The sequence below is a fragment of the Hyperolius riggenbachi genome, chromosome 4, assembly GCF_040937935.1.
Source record: "Hyperolius riggenbachi isolate aHypRig1 chromosome 4, aHypRig1.pri, whole genome shotgun sequence".
Lineage (NCBI taxonomy): Eukaryota > Metazoa > Chordata > Amphibia > Anura > Hyperoliidae > Hyperolius > Hyperolius riggenbachi.
The window spans coordinates 248,645,368-248,668,670 of NC_090649.1; the positions used below are offsets into that span (position 1 = coordinate 248,645,368).

The window sequence follows — 23,303 nt, forward strand, 5'->3', positions numbered from 1 at the left end:
TAAATTGAATACGGAAGAATCAAACCCGATGAGGAACAAAAAACAAAATATTAAGAATATGAAACAAGGGGGCGTGACCTACGCAGCAGAGAAGACGGACGCGCTGTAGCTGAGCTCCCGCTTCAGTGCAGATCATAGCGGCTCAAAGCAACTCCCCACCGCAGTAATCGCAACCCAGGATGGCAGAGGGAGAAGCCATGGACATCGGTGGCACAAACAAGCGGAAGAAATCTCCGCAACCGCCCAAGAAGCTCCTAGACTTCTTTCAACCCCGAGGCAGCCGCCGCCCCACACAGACCCAAGATGGCGCCGGCTCAGCCACAACCCAGCAACTCGATTTCAACAGCGGGGAAGCGGCACACCGTAGCGAAGAGGTCCAAGCTGACAACCCCTCACCCTCAGACAGTCCGGCAAAGTCCAGACCATGGAGGGACAATCCACAAGAGCGGGTAAGCCCTTCTTCTGCCTCACTCTCTACCACACCGGGCTCACTATGGAGGCCTTCCCAGCAGCAGACACTCCAGCCACACAAGCTTACATTAAAGATATCCTGATGTCATTTAGAACATCCCTGCTTGCGGACATATCTGTGATCACTAACAACTTACAATCAGAGATAAGCGAGCTAGGAGAAAGAGTAAACCATACTGAAGATGCTATTGGCGAACTGATCAGAGAACACAATGCTCTGGTTGACTCCTCTACAACCCAAGCCACTGAAATTGCATGGTTAAAAGCTAAAGCAGCAGACGCAGAAGACCGCAACCGCCGCAATAACTTGAAATTCAAGGGAATTCCTGAACGGATTCAGCCTTCTGAACTTAAACACTACTTACAGACTCTCACTAAAACAATCCTACCTGGCACTCCTGAGATAGAGCTTACAATTGATCGGGCACATCGCCTCCCTAAGCCTCAATATTTACCTGACTCAATCCCACGAGACGTCATAGCCCGCTTCTTATTTTATCAGGTAAAAGATGATCTCTTAGGTGCTGCACGCAAATCTGGCTCCCTTCCTGATCCCTATGCTAACATCCATTTATTTGCTGACTTATCAGCCTATACCTTGTAGCAAAGAAAAAACCTACAACCCTTTTCTAAAGCACTTAGGGACCTTCAGATCCAATATAAGTGGGGGTTCCCTACCAAACTCCTCTTTTCATATGACAACAAGCACTACGCAGTTTCATCCACTGACACAGGATATAAACTCTTTAAGCAACTCCGCATCTCCATCCCAGAGGCTCCCTCTCCAGCTCCTCTCCATCCTGGAGGATCCAAATTGACTCAAGAAAGGCACAGACAAAAGAAGACACGATCACCTACATGGAGAACTTTAATCAATGCATTCTTCTGCACTGAATGGCCATAACTCTGTGACACTCCAGAGTTAGTCTTTTTCTCCCCCCACACTGAAGTGTGCACTGTTGAACTATGGCACACTTCCTTCAATATGACATATAAAGAAGTACCGTATTTTTATACATTACTTTCAAATTACTTGTTTTTTTTGTTTTCCTTTGCTGTTGCATGTTACCTGTTCTACTTGTTTTACTGACAACGATAATGCTAATACTTGTACCTCTGTTCAAGCTTAAGATATACATCACTAATCTAATTATTACTACTCTCAACACTTCCACTGCCTTGAATGTTTTTGATGTTCCTATGACTACCAAAGTGACAACCGTTCGCCATAGCGTGACTGTGAACATAGAGATATACTATTTCCTTATACTTTTAAATCAACTAACTAGCATCTACCATTATAAATGCCCTTAGATATTACTTCATATAATGTTCGAGGTCTTAATTCACCCTACAAGAGACATCTATTCTGGTCTGAGGTTAAAAAATTAGTACTTGCACAGGAAACGCATCTATTAGAAAAAAATACTTGTCTTTGTAAAAATTCCTCCTTTCCGCTAATATATCATAGTACATTTTCGAAAAAAAAAAGGGGAGTGTTAATGGCCTTCCATAGCGATCTTAAAGTGGAACCAAAATCTGTCACTCTCGACCCAATGGGAGATATATAATTTTTGTAGGCCTGATCGACAATGAACCTCTAACACTGGCAGCTATATATGGCCCTAACACCGCCCAACGAGCATTCTTCCAAAAACTATGCTCTAAGATTAAATCCCTACAACAGGGTTGGCTTTTAATAGGGGGAGACTTCAATGCCTGCCCCTCTAAGATGGCTACCTCCTCAAAAAAACCTCAACAAGTTGCTCTTATAGACAAATGTCATGAAATGACCTCTATGACCCCTGGAGAATATTACACACTTCAGAGAGAGATTATTCCTTTTTTTCACATGTACATAAAACCCACACCAGAATAGATCTCTTTCTAACAGACAAAATCCTGTTGCAGAAGGTTTTAGATACATCCATAGGCTTGAAAACTTGGTCCGACCATGCGCCTGTCCACATCTCAATTGACAAAAATTTAGCTTTAAACAAACCTTACTTCTGGAAATTAAATAATTCACTCTTATCGAGTAACCCTTTCCAAGATAAGTTATCCTTGGACATCCGGGAATTTTTTGACTTTAACCGTACCCCCAACATGGTCTTAACATCTATCTGGGCCGCACACAAAGCAACGATTAGAGGCACCCTTATAAGACAGGGAGTCTATGTCGAGAAGAAAAGGACAGAGAGGTATAATGCGTTGCTGGAACAAATCGGGTCAAAAGAAAAGATCCATAAAAATTCTCCTTCTATAGAAATTGAGCGAGATCTATTTACTCTAAGACAGGAGTTCAAACTACTGTTACAAGACCAATACCTATACATTCTCCAGAAATCTAAAACAAATTTCTATTCCCAAAGCAATAAGGCGGGAAAATATCTGGCCAAATTACTAAAACATAGACAATCCAAAATCCAAAACCTAACACATCCCATAACGAAGGAGAACATAGTGAACCCAAAACAAATAGCAGATCTATTCTGCGACTACTACTCTAAGCTCTACAATTTGGATTCGGATAAGTCTATCATACACCCAACTGAAGAGACAGTTTCATCTTTCTTGAGCTCTTTAAAGCTACCTCAATTATCCCCTTCACAATTAGAAGAATTAAATTCCCCCTTTTCTTCTCTAGAAATTAGTAAGACAATCAAATGCTTAAAACCCAACAAATCACCAGGCCCTGATGGTTTCAGCAACGAATATTATACTACCTTCTCAGATATCCTTTCCCCCTTTCTCACAGAAATGTTTAATGATATTGCCAAGTCAGGCTCAATCCCAGCGAAATACCTAGAAGCAATCATAACAGTCATCCCAAAACCGGGGAAAATACAAACCGAAGTGGGAAATTTCCGCCCCATATCCCTGCTCAACTCCGATGTGAAACTATACGCTAAGCTTCTGGCAAATAGATTGATGAATGTCACCCCCTCTCTTTTGGCACTAGATCAAGTAGGATTTACTAAAAATCGTCAGGCAACAGATGCGACCAGGCGCATGGTCAGTATCCTGAAGCACATAGAACTGTGTCGAAGGCTTTCTCTGCTCCTCACTTTGGACGCGGAGAAGGCCTTCGACAGAGTACATTGGCAATTCTTAAGCTACTCTCGGCAGGTTTGGTCTCTCGGGAACGATCTTGTCGGCAGTAATGGCACTCTACTCCGCTCCCTCTGCCCGGGTCAACGCAGCTGGGTTTATATCGAAACCCTTTACTATTTCTAATGGTACTCGCCAGGGTTGCCCCCTCTCACCCATTATCTTCGTACTAATAATGGAAACTTTAGCTCAAAAAATCCGCTCCAACCCCAATATATCAGGAGTAAAAATTAAAGACTATACCCATGTTATCAGTCTCTTTGCTGACGATGTGGCACTAATTATGTCTAACCCCACAGTTTCCCTCCATGCAGTTTTACAAGACCTTCAAGCTTTTTCAGCTGTATCTCTATATAAACTGAACAAACATAAATCATACATTTTAGGACTAAACATTCCCCCAACCACCCGCTAGTACATATCCCACCGGTTCTCGTTTCCCTGGGCAGAGAGAGCGGTGTCCTACTTAAGCATCCAACTGACTCAATACTCCTCAGAATTATATAAACACAACTTTCTCCCTTTGCTATCAACAATTAAGCAGGAATGTGCAAATCTATCAAAATTCTGGCTTTCATGGTCAGGAAAGATAGTCGCATTTAAGATGTTCATTTTACCTAAAATATTGTACTTATTGTACACTTCAAATTCCTATCCAATCCCAGTGGTTTATAGATGTCAAAAAATGCATCAACACATTTGTCTGGGGAGGCAAGAAAGTCAGAACCTCTTTTCAGATTATGGCACTAGCTAAACAACTTGGTGGTATGGGCCTCCCATGTATCAAAACATATTGCCATGCTGCAAATCTAGATATGATTAGATTTTGGTGGTCTTCCTCGGCAGCACAACCATGGGTGATATTTGAACGAAAAGAACTAGGAAGTGACCTCAAAGACCTTTTACTTAGTATCCAAATGGGTGCCAAACCCCCTAAATCCCCATTCCCATCGATTCAAGCTTCCCTACGCTCTTGGGAGTATTTCATTAAAAACCCCCACACACCACATCTTCCATATCAATTAAAGCAAACTTCAAACACCTCTCCCTGGACCTCAATCTCAACTCTTGGGTTAATTCGGGCCTAACTACTATAAATGACTTGTTTGTAGGAGATAAAATACGATCCTTTAATTCCCTAGCACACTCATATAACCTACCCCATACTCAATTGTTCACGTACCACAGAGTGTACCACATGATTAAAAGGCTATGAATATCCTCCCCCAAAATGTATCCGCCTATAGCAACCATGCTTAATTACAAGGGATACTACAAAGGCGGGCTGTCAGTCTGGTATAGGGCTCTGCTGGTAAACTTAAAACCAGCGCTTGATAAATATGCAAATATTTGGTCAGATGATCTTCAAGTTACCATCTCCAGTTCCCAACTTCTCCAAGCCTATAGAGTAATATCCACCGTTTCCAAATGTAACATGCATGGGGAGATGTTACGCAAAATTCTATACAGGTGGTACATGACCCCAAGAAAAATAGCCTCCTTCTCACAACAATCGTCACAGATGTGTTGGAAATGCAAAAAGCAAATAGGTACTTACATCCACATGCGTGGGAGTGCCCATTGGTCTCAGAACTTTGGGATAAAGTGGAATATCTAGTATGACACTCCTTAATCCCAGACTTTTGTCTCACTCCACAATTGGCTCTCCTTTTAGTTGATTGTGACAAACTCCCCAAAAATCTACAACCATCTATTTGCCATATTATATTAAGTGCTCTGCATCTAATCTCAGTCAATTGGAAATCGCAAGAAAAATTTGAAACAACTCAGCTCTTAGCCAACACTCGAGCTAACCTTCTCTTGGAATACAAAATTAGACCCAGACTTTCGTTGCCACACGAAAACTTCAAACCCCCAAATCTTTGGATACCTTCTCAACCTCTCTAACTTCCATATTGAGCATAAAATTGTATCCTAAAAATTGCAACTTATGAACCGCCCAAAACATTAGTTGTAAAAACTACTAAATAGTCTCGCTATAGGTGTAGCTAGGTAACTTAGATGCAACAGGATGGAAGCACTATTAGGATGTATATGTATTGATACCTACCTTACCATACAAATGCTCTTGCTTTACTTTTCGTTGTCAGACCATATTACTGTTTTGTTCCCTTTCCCTTAGGCTTGGTTAGTATGTATGTTCCCTTTTCTATACACTTACCTACTCCTGGTATTGTACAAATCCTACAGTTGAAAATTAGCAATACACTGACGGCGGCCATCAGGGCCATCTGTTCCCGCCAGTTAACTTTTTTTTTTATGCTGTTCACCTCTCTGTCTACCCGTAGGGTTAAGTAAATGGCAGTCAAGAGGTAAACCTGGTACCAAGGATGTTATCATTGTGACTGTATATTATACATATATAATTTGTATACTTATATTGTTTGTTTGGATATAATAACTTTCAATAAAAATTGTTTGATGGAAAAAAAAGAATATGAAACAACGCAGAATTGTAATCAGAGATTAAGGGATCACCAGGATGAAGAATATAGTCAGATATAAACCATACAACTCCACTCACTGGCAGTTTAACCCTATAGCACACTCTGGGGGCATGCAGGATATGCTGTGCTTGCGAGCGGCACCAGCACATACATATACACAGGACAGTTTGATCTGGGTTCTTGTATAGTAGATTGGCTGGGGCTACATTGCCCTGTTTTGACTAGAATAAAAATCTTACATGAAAGTAACAAAGCAGTAATCATTAGGAGGATCAACAGGAGGATCTGTCCTGCACCATTAACATTTAATGAAACTGGCAGGTCTATCACTACTTGCCTAGGATATCGATGAAGTTGCAGTCCTCTTTGCCGTTTCTTCAAAAACAAGAGCTTTGAATAATTGAATCATCCAGTTTAGTTGTTCTTGTTTTTGAAGAAACGGCAAAGAGGACTGCAACTTCACCGATCTCCTAGGCTAGTAGTGATAGACCTGCCAGTTGTCATGTAATAGAAAAATCTATACTGCACCTTCAAAAATGAGTTTGCCAAGAACTTAAAAGCACTTAAAGAGACACTGAAGCGAAAAAAAATATATGATATAGTGAATTGGTTGTGTACTTTGAATAATTACTAGAAGATTAGCAGCAAAGAAAATATTCTCATACTTTTATTTTCAGGTATATAGTGTTTTTTCTAACATTGCATCATTCTATAATATGTGCAGATTACACAACACTCAGCATTCAAAATGAGTCTTTCAGAGCAGTCTGTGAAGTAATGAACTCTCCTGTAGCAGAGGAAAAGTAAATAGTCCAGGAACAGTTAAGATAATAAAAGTCCGATAACAGCCCTCTCCACGACTAACTTAAGGCCCACACACGTCGGATTTTTCTGAACGACGGGTCGTTTGAACGTCCCGTCGTTCAGTCGTTCGCACGCGGAATCAGACGTGTGTACGGACTATCGTTCGCGTGATAAGACTGGTTTCCAGCGATCCGCCGGGCGGATCGCTGGAAACCAGTCTTATCACCCGAACGATAGTCTGTACACACGTCGGATTTGACGTGCGAATGACTGAACGACGGGATGTTCAAACGACCCGTCGTTCAGAAAAATCCGACGTGTGTATGGGCCTTTAGTCGGAGAGCTTAATGGCTTGTTTGCATAGAGATAACAACTGGAGTTTCTCAACTCTTCCTGTACTGGAAACAATTACACTGATGTATCTGATCTTAATGTTTTATTTCTTAGCTGTGCTACACATACAAATCATAATATCATCATTTTTTTTTCGCTTCAGTGTCTCTTTAAGCACTTACAATTATGTACAAGGCAAAATTAGTACAGAAAACAGAAAAACAAAGATCATTGTGAAGAAGATAAAATAAATGTTTTCAGATTCCGAAAGTATTTAGTCTGTTGCTCTCTCCCCGCTGGTAGATTGTGGGCTCTGCTTCAGGTTCATTTTTAGCCGTAGCAGGAAGGATTGGGCACCCTCCTCTCTCTCACTCTCTCTCACACTCGCGCTCTCTCTCTCTCTCTCTCTCTCTCTCACTCACTCACTCTCACACACACACACACACACACACACACTCTCTCTCTCTCTCTCTCTCTCTCTCTCTCTCTCTCTCTCTCTCTCTCTCTCTCTCTCTCTCTCTCTCTCTCTCTCTCTCTCTCTCTCTCTCTCTCTCTCTCTCTCTCGCTCTCTCTCTCTCGCTCTCTCTCTCTCGCTCTCTCTCTCGCTCTCTCGCGCTCTCTCTCGCGCTCTCTCTCGCGCTCTCTCTCGCGCTCTCTCTCTCTCTCTCTCTCTCGCTCTCTAAAAATGAGAAGATTTCAGCAGAGGTATAAGGACTGGAATTTGTCACAAAGGTCAGCAGTGGGGAGCTTGCAGGTGGTTAAGCAAGGTGACTGCCAAGGGAAACCTCAAGCATAGTATTGAATAAATCCCAGCAGGTTAATGAATAAGGTCAGCAGCAATTCATAAACAATGCAAAGGTGAAGATCTGTGTCAGGCAAGGTTATTCTTTTTCCAGGAAAAATTGGGGCAGGCACTAAGCTGGGATTGTTGGTATCCAGGCAGAGGTTGAGGTGAGGTTGCAGGCAGGCTAAATGCCTCCCTGTTTAGTTTCAGTACTACATGTGTATGAACGACACATAAAAAGAAATCAAATACATGTCAGTAAGAGAAATTAGGAGCAGACAAAATGTGAAAGTGTAACACTACATTGAGTTCAGGCACTGGATTAAAGCGGTCCTGAAGGTACCCCAAAAAAAAAAAGTAAAAATAAAATAAAAAAATGAACTTCCCTGGGAGTTCTGCCAGCTCCCTGCAGCCATCCTGTGCCTGCACATACCTGGAACGATCCTCCAGTCCCCCATCGTGCCTCACTTTATCTTTTGCCAGTCGCTGTCCATTGTACTTTAACGGCCCTGGCCGCCCACGTCCTCGTTCATGCTCCCGTCGCCTGGAGCATCCTATGCAGGTGCAATAGAGATTTTCTCGTAAAGGAGCGCGAATGAGTACACGTGCAGCCAGGGCCACGCAGGCGCAGTTGATGTTGACGTAAGAGAAGGTGAGCCATGACGGGTCACTGAAGGATCATTCCAGGATGCCACGACACAGGATGGCTGCAGGGGGCTGGCAGAAGCCCCAGGTAAGTGAATTTTTTTTTTTAAGGTACCTTCAGGACTGCTTCAACCCAGCACCTGAACTCAATGTAGCTCCACAATATGTTCAGTAACCATAGAGAAGTCTATACAGTACCTTGTACCCCTCTTTAACCCTTGAGCAGCCAATTTAATTAGAGCCTTGGAAGGGCTATGTGAAGTTGGCCCCCCTACAATCAGCACAAATAAAAGTTCTAGCATGTTCGGTTAGTGCTACATTTGTGCCCGTTTGTACCGCAAAAATAAACATTTGTGCTGCTTTTGTTTTAAAGATAATAGCAATTATCTTTTTCCAAACGATGACATCACTCAGCCCCCCTACAAAGGCGCATGGAAACAAAAGTGGTGTCATTGGTTAGTGCTGGATTTGTGCTCATTTGTGCTGCAAACATCACTGTTCTATCTGTTATCGTTTTTGAGATATCCAAGGATTTTTATAAAGGTCAAAAGTTCACCCAGCCCCCCTACAACAGCGTACAGAGACGAAAGTGGTGTCGTTGGTTAGTGCTGGGTTTGTGCTCATTTGTGCTGCAAAAATCACAGTTTTATCTGTTATCGTTTTTGAGATATTAAAGGTTTTTTTTATAAAGGTCAGAAGTTCATCTAGCTTCATTCACTTCACAATTATGATGTTTCTGGTTTATTTAATGTGCAGATAATCCCCGGTTAACGAACAAGATAGGGACTGTAGGTTCATTCTTTTATGTCCCCACCTCTGTTTAAACCCCCTCTGTGTGACTCTGCTTGTACACCCCCCCCCCCCCCCTGTGCTCTGTAACCCCTCTCTGTCTCTGTTTGTACCCCTGTGCCTCTGTACCTACTCTGTGCCTTTGGTTTTACACCCTGTGCCTCTGTCTGTACCCCCAGTGCCTCTGCTTGTACCCCTCTGTGCCTCTATTTGTACCCCTGTGCTTCTGTTTGTACCCACTTACCTCTTTTTGTACTCCCTGTGCCTCTATTTGTACCCCTGTACCTCAGTTTGTACCCCTTGTGCCTCTGTACCTCAGTGTGTACCCGCTATGCCTCTTTTTGTACCACATGTCTCTGTTTGGACCTCCTGTGCCCCCCTGTGCCTCTGTACCTCCGGTTGTCCCACTATGCCTCTTTTTGTACTCCCTGTGTCTCTATTTGTACCCCCTGTGCCTCCGTTTTTACACCCCTGTGCCTTTTTGGCCAATTTGTCCACTTGCCGCATGTACCCTTTTTTCCTGCACCGACTTTGAAGAACCTAGAATATGACATATTTTCAGTTGTTTCACACTTTTTGGTTATGTACTATACTTCCACATGTGTTAATTCATAGTTTGAATGCCTTCCGTGTGAATCTACAATGTTCATAGTCATGAAAATAAAGAAAACTCTTTGAATGAGAAGGTGTGTCCAAACATCTGGTCTGTACTGTAACTCTACCCCAAGCATATCTGATGCACTTCCTGTGGGAGGGATATCCAATGTCCTACTTGCTTCTGGTGAAAAACTTTTTTAGCTGTTCTATTTCTGAAAGTGAAAACCTGTCCTTCATTTTAAGGTATGATTATTATTTTTCAAAGTTTTAATGAGCTAAATTTAATTCTTCAATGCTCCTAGCTGTTTTCTTTTGGGCTAATATAAGATGAGAGCAAGTGCAGCCAGCCTCCTTTATAATCAGTGCAATGCTGTTAGGCCTAGTTCAAACTGGAGCACTTTTGTAGTGATTTTCATAGCATTTGCTGACGATCAGCAAAATGATAAGACAATGCTTTTTAAGGCCTAGTTCACACCTTCCAGTCGCCAGCGCTTCCGTTTTCGTTTTGGTGCACATTTTTTTTTCTGGGTGTTTTGCGATGTCTGAGTGTGCGCCGAATTCCATAACGCTAATTATCATTTTAAGATGCCCATAAAACAGTTAATTATTGTTTTGAATGGATTTATTTCCGTTATTTATCATTGTAGCTCTTAAACGTTATTTTATAAAACGTTAATTAACATTTTAGTTGTTAAACTTTATTTTTCCATTACAACATACATGCATACATACATATTTGCATACATGCATACATGCATGTATGTATGTATGCATGTATGTATGTACGTATGCTTGTATGTATGTATATGTATGTATGCATGCATGCATGCATGTATGTATGTACGTATGCTTGTATGTATGTATGTATGCATGTATGTAGTATTGGAAAAATACAGTTTAACAACTAAAACGTTAAATAATGTTTTATAATATCGTACGCTAAATATCGCACGGTAAAATGGCGCCATTATTTAGCTGGCGCAATTTTTCACTGTATGCCAAACAGAGGTGGGGTCATAGAAGAATGAACCTACAGTCCCTATCTACATTAACCACTTGCCGACCGCACACTCATACCGTGCGGCGGCAAAGTGGTAGCTGGAGGACCAGCGACGCACATCTGCATCGCCAGGTGCCTCCCTAATTAATCAGGAAAAGCCGCTCGCGTGAGCGGGGGTTTCCTGTTAGATCACGGAGCGGGTCTCCGTGAATAGCCTGCGCGCCGCTGATCGCGGCTCGCAGATTAAATGTAAACGCAGGAGACGTTTGTCTCCTTTGTTTACATTGAACGACGCTGCTGTTACAGCAGCGCCGTAAGGCAGATCGGCGATCCCCGGCCAACCAGCGGCCGGGGATCGCCGCCATGTGACAGAGGACAGCCTGTCACTGGCTGCACAGGATGGATAGCGTCCTGTGCAACCCAGATCACCAGGGGGGAGAGGGAGGGGGGGGGGGGGGGGGTTCGCCGCGGAGGGGGGCTTTGAGGTGCCCCCCCCCGCAACACCCAGGCAGGCAGGAGAGATCAGACCCCCCCCCCTGCACATCATCCCCATAGGGGGGAAAAAGGGGGGGGGGTCGATCTGATCGCTCTGCCTGCACCCTGATCTGTGCTGGGGGCTGCAGAGCCCACCCAGCACAGATCATAAAAAACAGAGCTGGTCCTTAACCACCCTGGCGTTCTATTTCCCCAGGATTTCCGTGCAAAAAGTGGTTCAATTAATTTCCCATAATTTTCAACCAATTTTTTTTTTTTTTTGCAATCTTTTTTTTTTGTATTGAATTCAATACAGGTTATTGTATTGAATTAAATTTTTTAAAAAAAGTGTTTGCTGCGAGATTTTGATGATGCTGTGTGACACTGGTTCCATCAACGCCGATCGACGGGGGACATGTGATCTCCAAGGGAGAAGCAAAATCCGCCAAGGGACATGGAAGAAGGAACCGGGGAAGCTATCAGAGGTACGCGACGAGGGATCAGCATGTCAATGGTGAGTATAAGACCCAGATGTATAGCCAGATGTATAGCCAGGTATAGTTAGCCAGATGTATAGCCAGGTATAGTTAGCCAGATGTGCAGCCAGGTGTAGTTAGCCAGATGTATAGCCAGGTATAGTTAGCCAGATGTATAGTTAGCCAGATGTGCAGCCAGGTGTAGTTAGCCAGATGTATTAGCCAGGAATAGTTTAGCCAGATGTTTTGCCAGGTATATAGGGAGCAAGATGTTTGCCAGGTGTATAGAAGACAGATGTGCAGCCAGGTGTATAGGAGACAGATGTGCAGCCAGGTGTAGGGAGTCATATGTATAGGGAGCCAGGTTTGCGGGTGCCTCTGCCCCCCCCCCATTGCCCCCGATGCCCCCTGACTCTGGCCGGGTGTCCCTTCTGTGGGGGGGCTCCCCTTCTGTGCTGGCTGGTAGTGGCCGGTGGGGATCCCCTCTGTGGGGGGGGGGGGATCCCCATACTGTGCGTGCAGGTGGCTGGGTGGCCCTTCTGTGTGTGTGGGGGATATCCCCTTCTATGGGGGCTAGTCATGGTCTGTCGGGGACACCCCCTTCTGTTGTGGGGGGGAGGTGGGTGTCCCCATCTATGAGGGCTGTGGGTGGCCTCTCCCTCCTCTTCCCCCCATCCCTTCCGATCCCCCGTGCCCCCCCCCCCAATCCCGTGTCACCCCCGTCAGAAGCCCTGATCTACTCACCTGAGGGCTTGCTCCTGCGGCGGAAGCGGCGCACTTCCTCCTCCATCGCGAAGTCTCGTGTTCTCTGTAATTACTGTACGCGGCTTGGTGACGTCACCAAGCCGCGTACTGTAATTACAGAGACCGGGACTTCGGCGATGGAGATGGAGGGTGTGCATCTCGGCCAGCGCAGGAGAAAGCCCTCAGGTGAGTAAAGCAGGGCTTCTGACTGACAGGGGGGAGACACGGGATGGGGGGGGACACAGGATCGGGGGTGAGGGGGGCACGGGGGACAGAGAGGGAGGAGGGAAAGGCCACCCACAGCTCTCATAGAAGGGGACACCCACCTCCCCCCCGCACAGAAGGGGGTGTCCCCGACCGGCCAAGACCAGCCCCATAGGGGGGATACCTGCCCCCCCCCACACACACACACACACACACTACAGGGTCACCCGCACGCACATTACGGGGATGCCCCCTCCCCACAGAGAGGATCCCCGCCGGTACCGGCCACTACCAGCCAGCACAGAAGGGGACACCCTCCCCCCGCACAGAGGGGATCCCCGCACCAGCCACCCGCAGCACAGCAGGGGACACCCCCCGCCCCCCCCCCCCCCCACAGAGGGGATCCCCGCACCAGCCACCCGCAGCACAGAAGGGGAATCCCGCATGCTGCTGAGCACATTCTCTGCTCCGATGGCTGCACAGGGATTCCCCAGGGTGGCTGGATGCTAGTTCTGCACGCTGTGGGTAGCACAGGTCGCTACCCACAGCGTGCTGACAGGCATCCAGCCATCCTGGGGAATCCCTCTGATGAGGGAAAAGTGCAGCCGGCGGGGCAGAGAAACAGGAAATCTCCCTGGCAGTATTGACGAGCTCAGCTCGTCAATACCGCTTTCAGCAAGTTTTTCCTGGACGAGCTGAGCTCGTCAATACCACCAGGGTGGTTAAGGGGGGGTAAAGGCTGGGTCCTCAAGTGGTTAAATAAACCAGTTTTTTAGGGGGACTGCAGCCCCTTATGGATCTGGTGGAGCTACCTTGCCCAGTGGGGGTAGTTTTTCGATTTTAGCTTTTGTGTGGGTGGGATTGTTGATTTATTCTTATATTTATAGGTTTTTTTTGTAATGTGTAATAAAGCTTCATATGTTTTTTTCATGCACCCAAGAGCCAATTCTCACTTTTGTTGTTACTTTATTAATTGTTGTTGGTAAGGTGCATGGAAAAAGTTTTTTTAATTTTTTTCTGAATAGATTGTTAATTATTTTATTTCATCACTTCACTCACTTGCCCATTGATCTCTCACCTAGAGATATTTACTTATTAAATAAACCAGAAACCTCTCAATAGTGAAGTGAATGAAGCTAGATGAACTTTTGACCTTTATAAAAAACCTTTAATATCTCAAAAACGATAGCAGATAGAACGGTGATTTTTGCAGCAAAAATGAGCACAAACCCAGCACTAACCAACGACACCACGTTTGTGCCCGTGCGCTTTTGTAGGGGGGCTGGGTGATGTCATCGTTTGGAAAAAGATAATTGCTATTATATTTAAAACAAAAGCAGCACAAATGTTTATTTTTGCAGCACAAACGGGCACAAACATAGCACTAACCAAACATGCTAGAACTTTTATTTGTGCTGATTGTAGGGGGGCAACTTCACATAGCCCCTTGGAAGTGCTCCAGGCCAATTTATTTTTTCACTTTTTTTTTATTTTTTCAATTTTTTTTTTATTTCTTATTTATTAGTTTTGTTTGCTACTAAATAGTTCTGCTGTGATGTGTAATAATGGCCCCTTGTCACTAGGGGGCAGTGTGAGACAAAAATAGAGCACTTATGTTTTCAGTTTCTGTATTTTCGGTTAGCAGGGAGAGATCAAAGCATTCAAAGAATTTACAGCACAATAAGTTCTGCCTACTGAGGTCAAAAGCAGTGCACTTTCCTCAAGCCAGATGACTCGATTTAAGCTGCAAATGGGTTAAATTTGCTCTACAGGTGTTAACATGAAGACTTACCAACTTTAAATCGCAGAAAGGCGTATGATGCGGTTTGTAAACAAAGGTTTCTGATGTGTTTCAGATACTGGAGTGAATCTAGATAGATTTCAGGTTTGCCATTGCCAGTGCTATGCTTGCCAGGATGCAAGGCAGAAGGATCCAAGACCTTGAGGCTGGGTTTAGACTGGAAACCAGCGGTCGCATTGCACTGTCAAAAACAGGCCTTCAGGCTATTGCACGGTGTTCCCTGTCTGGCCGCCGGCCAAGCAGGAAGTGACGCACGCTTGCAGTCACTTCCTGCTTCCTTTGTGTCCGTTCCTCTTCCCCCCCCCCCCCCCCCCCCAGCATGGTTTGCAGAGTGCACTGCTCAAGACTACCTGTGTCCCCTGGCTTGTGAAGCAGCATGTGCAAGCAAAGTGTCAGCAGTGCAATGATTGGGGATTGTTCCTGTGCGGCAATCACTGTCTCATATCTATGACGCCATCTAGTGGCATCTTAAGACACACAGTTGCATCATCCTTATGGCACATCTGGCTATTGGGAAAGTGGATGACTTGTACTGGGGACACATCTAGCTACTGTGGAGAGGACTATACTGGGGCGGGGGCTTATAATGCGAGTCAATCACTTTTTCCTGGTTTCTGAGGGAACAGTGGGTACCTTGGCTTATACGCAGGTCGGCTTATATGCGAGTATATACGGTAATTTTGAGTACAGCACCAGGTTAAATATATACAACAGCTGTATAATCAAGGCGCCATTAAGAGTTTACAAACTCAAGAGGGCAGAGATTTACACTTATCAATACTGCTGATCTCTTATGTTTGCCTTTTTTGGCTCTGTATATTTTAGCACACGTCTGCTTTAAATAATTATGATTATTGTTCATTTTTTATCATTTATAATTAGTTAACATTAGAGTCTAAGTCTTATCCTCTTGACAACACTACTATTTTCAATATTGGCTATGTTTTGGTATGCATTTAGATGACATATTTTATGTCAGTTCTGAAGATTTGACATTAATGCATTTGTAATTTGTTTTTTTAGAACTCTATTACAGGAAATGCAGACTAACTTCAAAAATAAATGTCAACCACAACACCAAGCTATTATGTTTTGAACTGCCTCAGTACTGTCATCTTCAGGTTCCCGTCGGACACCATGTTTACCTCAAGCAAATTATTTCAGGTAATGTCAAGTTCAAAACAAGAGAAGGTACAAAACCAAAAAAATAAACATGCTAAGGCTTTATTAGTAATCAGCAATTGAATAAAATACACACGTGTACATCACATGCATAAACTGCTTACCCATGCCAACCCCTACCACCAAGCAAAAAAAAGGTAGCCATACACTTATAGATTTGCAGAAGATTCGACCATCAGATAGATTCCTGTCAGATACCTGTCAGATCGAATCTGACAGGAATCTATCTGATGTGTTCCACACACTAGGAACAAATTTCCAATAGATTTAATAATGAAATCTTTTGGAAATCTATCTAAATGCATTATTGGATCATAAGATCCAATGGCAGCAGATCGACCTAGATTTTCCTTCCTGTTAGATAGATCAAATCGATCGAATGGGAAGTTTGATAGAATCGATTTCTGATCGATCGATTCCATAGAATCAATCGTTGGCTGAAATCGACCAGTGTATGGGCCCCTTAAGACCAAAAACCCCTTCAGAAATCCCTGACAAACAGAAACACATCAGTCTGCTCTTCATAAATATGTCACTTTGCATCAAGGCTCAAAACATAACCTTAATAGACATATTTAGGATGCAGCGGCCACTTAATTCTATAAGACACAGCCTCTAAATTTCACTTTGGTTAACTGTACCAAACAACAGATCCAAACAAATGATAATGTAGGCTGCAGAATAGAGTGTGGATACCCGGCTGTACTACCCTTCCCATAAATGAGGTGCGAAAAAATGATCAAATTACCAGTGCCAAGTGGAACCAACGAATTCACAAAGGTCAGCACACTCAAATTTTATAATGCAAATATTCTTGCTCTTTTATTGCAAAAAATATCCATAAAGTGAAATGCAATAGATAGGCGTCACTGACACTCACAGTCCATCAAAAGCCCATGGGCAACCTTGTTAGATAGTTATCAGATGACTAGAGTCCATATCCACAGTTCCAGAATAAATGTGCACATGTATCGGTTTGAAGACGGCCAGGACTCCCAAAACAGCTATAACTATCTGGACAAGGTTGCCGGCGGGCATTTGATGGACTGCGGGTGTCTGTGACGCCCATCTATTGCAAGTCATACACTAATTTCACTTTATGGATATCTTTTACAATAAAAGAGCAAGAAGATTTGCATTATAAATTTTGAGTTTGCTGATATTTGTGGATTGTAGGCTGCAGAAGTATGGCATCCAACTGTTAAGGAAACCTGAACTGAAAATTAAAAGTCAAAATAAACATACACAGGTCATACATACTTCCCATGTAGTCTACTCCTCAATATTTCTCCTCTACCACGTCCTGTTTGTTCACTGTGATCAATAGAATTCTCCATCCTCTAATTTAAAAATGGCGATGACCTTGTAACAGCTTCCAGGTCAGCACATTGTTAAATTGTAATATCGCCTACATGAGCCATAAGGAAACCTGGACATTACCTTGCACATCAGTTGTCCTAACTAACAGCAACTGATATATAACTGGCAGCAAGTTATTTATTTCAGTTCTGACAAAATCTTTTTAAAACTGGAAGGAATCATTGTTGGAAACAAATGGTGAGCGTCTGAGAAGAATTGATGGGGAGGTAAATATGTAATATTTATTTGCAGGAACATCATGTTTATTTTAAATAATTTTACTCGGTTCAGGTTCTCTTTAAGGATTGCAACACAGCACATCAGCAGAGCCAAACTTGTATTTCACATCATTTGGTTGTTACCTTGAAGGTGTCTGGACAGTGTCCCTGCTGCTTGTGTGGTGTGATCAGAGCATTATGTGCATGCACAAATATTTCACCTGCAATCAATTATGTGTGCACAAACTAAAAGGCAGTATCCCCTTTTTCACATCTAACCTTATAAGAGACCTGGGCCTCAATTCACTAAGCTTTATCGAACACTTTATCGCACGTTTGATAATTTACCTCGTGAGTAAAATCTAATTTTGAATTCACTAAGGTAATTTATCGAATGTTTTATTGATAAAACGTTCAATAAATCTATAACCTCTTAGTGAATTCAAAATTACATTTTACTCCTGAGGTAAATTATCAAACTTTCGATAAAGTGTTTGATAAACCTTAGTGAACTGAGGCCATGGTCTAACCTTATAAGAGAGTGTCCACTTGTTATGACCTCAGCTTCCTTTGAAATTCCGTGCCCAAGAGTTTGCAGTCCTTCCTTTCTTTAAAGCTTCTTAGTCCCAATGCAGGCCAAGAGGCCTGTATGCACCACCGTGTGCCTCAGAAAAAGAGGAGGAGATAATAGTAAAACTGGAGGACTTCTGGTATATTCTGGAACTATTTATTTAAAATAAAGGGGCTACCAGATATCTACTCCTATGTAATTCATTGCAGACCCATTACCTTTTCAGAAAGCAAGTTAAAAAGAAGCACAAACTACATGTAAAAGACCTTTAAAGTGAACCCGAGGTGAAAAATAAACTAATGAGATAAACAATTATATTTTACCTCCTACTCCTAAAAATTACTTTTTAAGTATTTCAGGGTTTTCTTTTACATTTAAACATTTACAAAGTAGGTTGAATGTTTTACTGTTTCTAATCAGTGGCAGTCTATTTAGTGTTCCAGAGTTAGAAAAAGGTCAATAGTTCAAGACAGAAGCTGTCACTTTCATGCCTAAAAATTAACTCTTTCAGGCAGCAAAGTAAAACAGCCTGGTTATTCATGTTTTTGCACTTTATATACACATGTTTATCTCATCATGTCACAAATCGCTTTGGGTACACTTTAATGTAAATATTATTTATTATCATTCTTAGAAGTAAACTCACTAGCTAGACATTGAGTTCTTTGTGAAATAACGGTAGGAAAAGAGGCAGTAAGGGGGGCCTAGGCTGGGTGAAATGGGATCAGAGAAGGAGAAAGAAGTTTTAGTAGAGAGAAAGACAGCAGTAGGTTGTAGGAGCAAACAGAGGAGGAGTCAACAAATAGATGGGAAGTCAGGCAGAGTGAGGGCAGGGGATTTTACAATTGTGGTAGACATCACAGGAGAACCGTAAACAGGTTTGGCAGTAAATGAGAATAACATTTCATGGTGATGGAACAGCAGTGAGGCAGCAGTAGTCCATTGAAAGTGTAGTCCTCAGATAGGTGTGTGTTGTCAGTCAATTTAATTGAAAATATTAGTTTGCAGGCAACTGAGAAATGGGCCAATCATACTCACTTTCTGCCAGTTTGATAGGCCCAAGTCCAAGCTGAATGCAATGAGCATTAAATTTGCATGCACGTCTGTAAGGAAACGCGGAAATGCCGCCGTCTCTCAAGGTGAGGCGGCTGTTTCCGTGTCCAGCATGGCGTCACAACGCGGAAAAAACGCTGCATGCCGCATAGGCAGTGCGGCGGAATCCGCATCAGAGGCGGCCCCCGCACTAGATACATTGCATGACAGTACTGGTGTGGCTGGGACTGATAGTCCACCAAGATTCAGACTTACACGCGCGCGAGCAGAAAGGCAGAGTTTAAATAACAGTTAGAAGGGTGTCGGCTGACCAGCTGGGTCAGCTGACAAATTCCACTGCTCTCATTGGACCAGCAATTAGGGAGGTCCTGGAAAGGTCCTAGAGTATATATACTGCTGGTTGTTCACTTGCTCTTTGTCTGGCGTGCGATCACATACGTGGGAGCACCCAGATCCGTAGTCAGATCCTGAAGTGTGCCGGGACCAGCTGGAGCTGTAATCCTACACTTAGCTAGATATTTGATAGCTAAAGTACTAGTTTGATTGTGATTATATGTTATGACTTTTGCCTGCCTCGACTATCCTCCTGAACTCTGACCTTGTACCTCGATATTTCTGATACTCTGTTGCCGAACCTCGGCTCGTTCCAAGACTCTGTTTCTGCCTCCTGATTTTGTACCCCGATATATCTGATACCCCGTTGCCGAACCCTGCCTGTACTTTGACTCCGCCTTTGCCTACTGTATTTGTACTTTATCTGTCCGTGTGTGTACGACCTGGCTTGTCTGACCTCGAGAACCGACCTCACGATTGGAGGCGGTTCCCAGTCCTGTTAGTGACACTTCTTCCTGAGTGTCACTCTCGGACTTTCCTTCCTACTGTCAGTCTGACTCCTCCCGTCTTGGAGAGCTCAGGTCTGCAGAAGGAATACGTGCAGTTCTCCTTGCTGCACTGAGGCCTAGGCCTCCTAGTGTTACTGTTACACCAAAACACTACACTCTACTCAGGCGAACAGAGGTTAGTTTGTATATCGGATTATCGGTGAGACTGCAGATCACTTATAATCTGGTATATATCTGTATTTCCGGCGATACTGCAGATCACCGGTAAATCAGATACTCTCTGCGCCCACCGATCGTTACAGAACGCCAGACCAAAATATAAAATGGACGCAAACACTGATTGTCTGGGTGTACTTGCCGCTTCGGTGGACAACATCAATCAAGTACTGGGCACCCACATAACTCTTATTGATGCCCTATCAGGGTCTGTACAAACCCTCCAGACATCAGTGAATCATGTGCGATCCTCTCCTAGCTCTGACATACGTATGCCTGTCCCTGAAAGCTTTTCCGGCCACAGATCTGACTTCCGGAATTTTAGGAGTAGAGTATTTTCCTATTTTGAGTTGAGACCCCAATCTTCGGGTACTGAGACCCAGAGGGTCACGTTTATTAAAACTTTGTTGTCCGGCGACTCCCAGTCATGGGCATATAGCCTGCCCACCGGAGACAAAGCGCTTACCTCTGTAGAGGAATTCTTTAAGGCTATGGCGGTAATTTACGACGATCCAGACCTTGCCTCGACTTCTGAGCGGAAGCTCAAGCTATTGCGTCAAGGCGAAGGTCCGGTCGAAGATTACGCGGCCGAGTTTAGGAGGTGGTCAGTTACGGCCAGGTGGGACACTCATGCCCTGTTAGATTGTTTCTTGTCAGGGCTGTCCGATGAGGTCTCTGACATGATGTTAAGTCAGCCCGAACCCAGAACAGTCGATGAGGCCATCTCAGCGGCCATCCGGATCGACCGCAGGCTGGGCTACCAAAGGCAGACCAGGGGTAGTTCCCGTGTCAGAGGGGTGTCTTATGCCACAGCCCCAGTGATTCCACCTCCTACTGTTTCGTCTTCTCCGGTCTTGCTTCCATCCGAGCCAATACAGATTGGTCGGTCAAAATTGACCCAGGTGGAGCGAAGACGGAGAATGACCGAACAGCTGTGTCTGTATTGCGCTGAAGGGGGGCATATAGTACGAAACTGCCCTAATAAGCCGGGAAAACGCTACCGCCTGGGAGTGGTAGGGGGTAACACCCTGGGCGTCCGACTTTTACCCTTAGAAGAAAAACGGTTGCTTCTTCCCTGCACCATTACGTGGGAAGATAAAACCGAGGTCACGGAAGCCTTTATCGATTCAGGCTCCGCGGCAAATTTTATGGATTTTGAGTTTGCTAAGAAATTGGGTATCCCACTCACACCTGTACAACCACCCATCCAGGTTACGGCAGTGGATGACTCTCCTCTGCAAGGGAGTCACCCACTGTCTCAGACACCAGAGGTGGGAGTCACCATAGGGGTTCTGCACTGGGAAAAATTACAATTCTTGGTGTTGCATATGTCTACTTCCACCATTATACTCGGCATGCCATGGTTGCACCTTCATTCTCCGCACATCGATTGGGCCACCGGCCAACTGGTTTCTTGGTCAGCACGCTGCTTTCAGCAATGTTTAGGGAAGGTGACACTGGGCCAAACCAGGGTTCATGTACAAGGGGTACCTGAGCAATATTTAGAATATTCTGATGTGTTCTGTCCCAAGGCAGCAGACAAATTACCCCCACATCGCTCTTTTGATTGCCCCATAGATATCCGTTCTGGTTGTATGCCTCCTCGGGGTCATCTGTACAATTTATCTGGGCCAGAAAAGTTGGCCATGCAAGAATATATCCGTGAGAATTTAGCCAAGGGTTTCATTCGTCCGTCCCGATCGCCTGCTGGAGCAGGTTTCTTTTTCGTTAAAAAGAAAGACGGGGGCCTGCGGCCCTGTATCGATTACCGGGGACTGAATAAAATCACGGTAAAGAACCGATATCCGTTACCCCTGATAGACGATTTATTTACGCAGGTCACAGACGCCAAGATCTTCTCAAAACTGGATTTACGGGGCGCGTACAACCTGGTACGCATAAGAAAGGGTGATGAGTGGAAAACGGCCTTTAACACGCCAGACGGGCATTACGAGTACCTAGTGATGCCCTTTGGGTTATGTAATGCCCCGGCCGTTTTCCAGGAACTCATCAACGAGGTCTTCAGAGAGGTGTTGGGGAGATTCGTGCTGGTCTATCTAGACGATATACTTGTTTTCTCCAACAACCTCTCTGAGCACAGAACGCATGTGAAATTTGTACTCAGCAAACTAAGACAAAACTCGTTATACGCTAAACTTGAGAAATGTATTTTCGAAGTAACATCTGTCGCCTTTCTGGGTTACATTATTTCCACCACGGGCCTGTGTATGGATCCCGCCAAAGTCTCTGCTGTGTTAGAGTGGCCCCAACCCGTGGGGTTAAAATCTTTACAGCGGTTCTTAGGCTTTGCGAACTATTACAGAAGGTTCATAAAGGGGTATTCCACGGTCATTTCACCCCTCACCAGTCTTACAAAAAAAGGGGCAGATACTAACCACTGGACTCCAGAAGCTCTACGAGCATTCTCCACTCTGAAAGACTTGTTTTGCTCAGCACCCATTCTGAGGCACGTTGACACTTCTTACCCCTTTATTGTTGAGGTGGACGCCTCAGAGGTCGGGGTAGGGGCTGTGCTGTCTCAGCGATCAGGGTTGCAGGGAAGATTACATCCCTGTGCCTATTTCTCTCGTAGGTTCTCTCCGGCAGAGAGAAACTACGATATAGGCAACAGAGAGCTCCTTGCCATTAAACTTGCCTTTGAGGAGTGGCGTCATTGGCTGGAAGGAGCAGAGCATATGATTACGATATACACCGATCACAAAAACCTGGAATACATCGAGGGGGCTAAGAGGTTAAGTCCCCGTCAGGCTCGATGGTCGTTATTTTTTTCGAGGTTCAGGTTCCTGATTACATACACCCCGGGCAGCAAGAACGTTAAGGCAGATGCTCTGTCCAGATGCTTTGAGCCAGAGACAGCCGAGCCTCCTGCCCCAGAGTCCATTATCCCACAGAGGCTAGTGTTAGCGGCAGCTGAGACTTGGGAGGACTGGACAGAGACCCTGAGGCCTTTTCAGCAGGATGTCCCCGAAGGGAAACCTGAAGGGGTGATGTTTGTACCCCTACCCTTTCGTCTCCGCACTTTGCAGATGTTTCATTCTCACAAGAATGCGGGACACCCTGGGGCATCTAGAACTCAGGATCTAGTATCCAGGTGTGCCTGGTGGCCTTCTTTAGCAGCAGACTGCAAGGAGTTCGTTAGG

At 44.4% G+C, this 23,303-nt stretch overlaps 1 protein-coding gene across 7 annotated transcripts in view; it reads left to right on the forward strand.

Moving 5' to 3' along the window:
* Window positions 1-23,303, forward strand: part of MRAP2 (melanocortin 2 receptor accessory protein 2) — a 452,653-nt gene that overhangs the window by 140,650 nt on the left and 288,700 nt on the right. For all 7 annotated transcript variants that reach the window (XM_068281584.1, XM_068281585.1, XM_068281582.1 and 4 more), the window contains one exon: window positions 15,725-15,865. In XM_068281584.1, coding sequence (XP_068137685.1) covers window positions 15,725-15,865 — 141 coding nt within the window. The remainder of the gene's footprint in view (window positions 1-15,724; window positions 15,866-23,303) is intronic.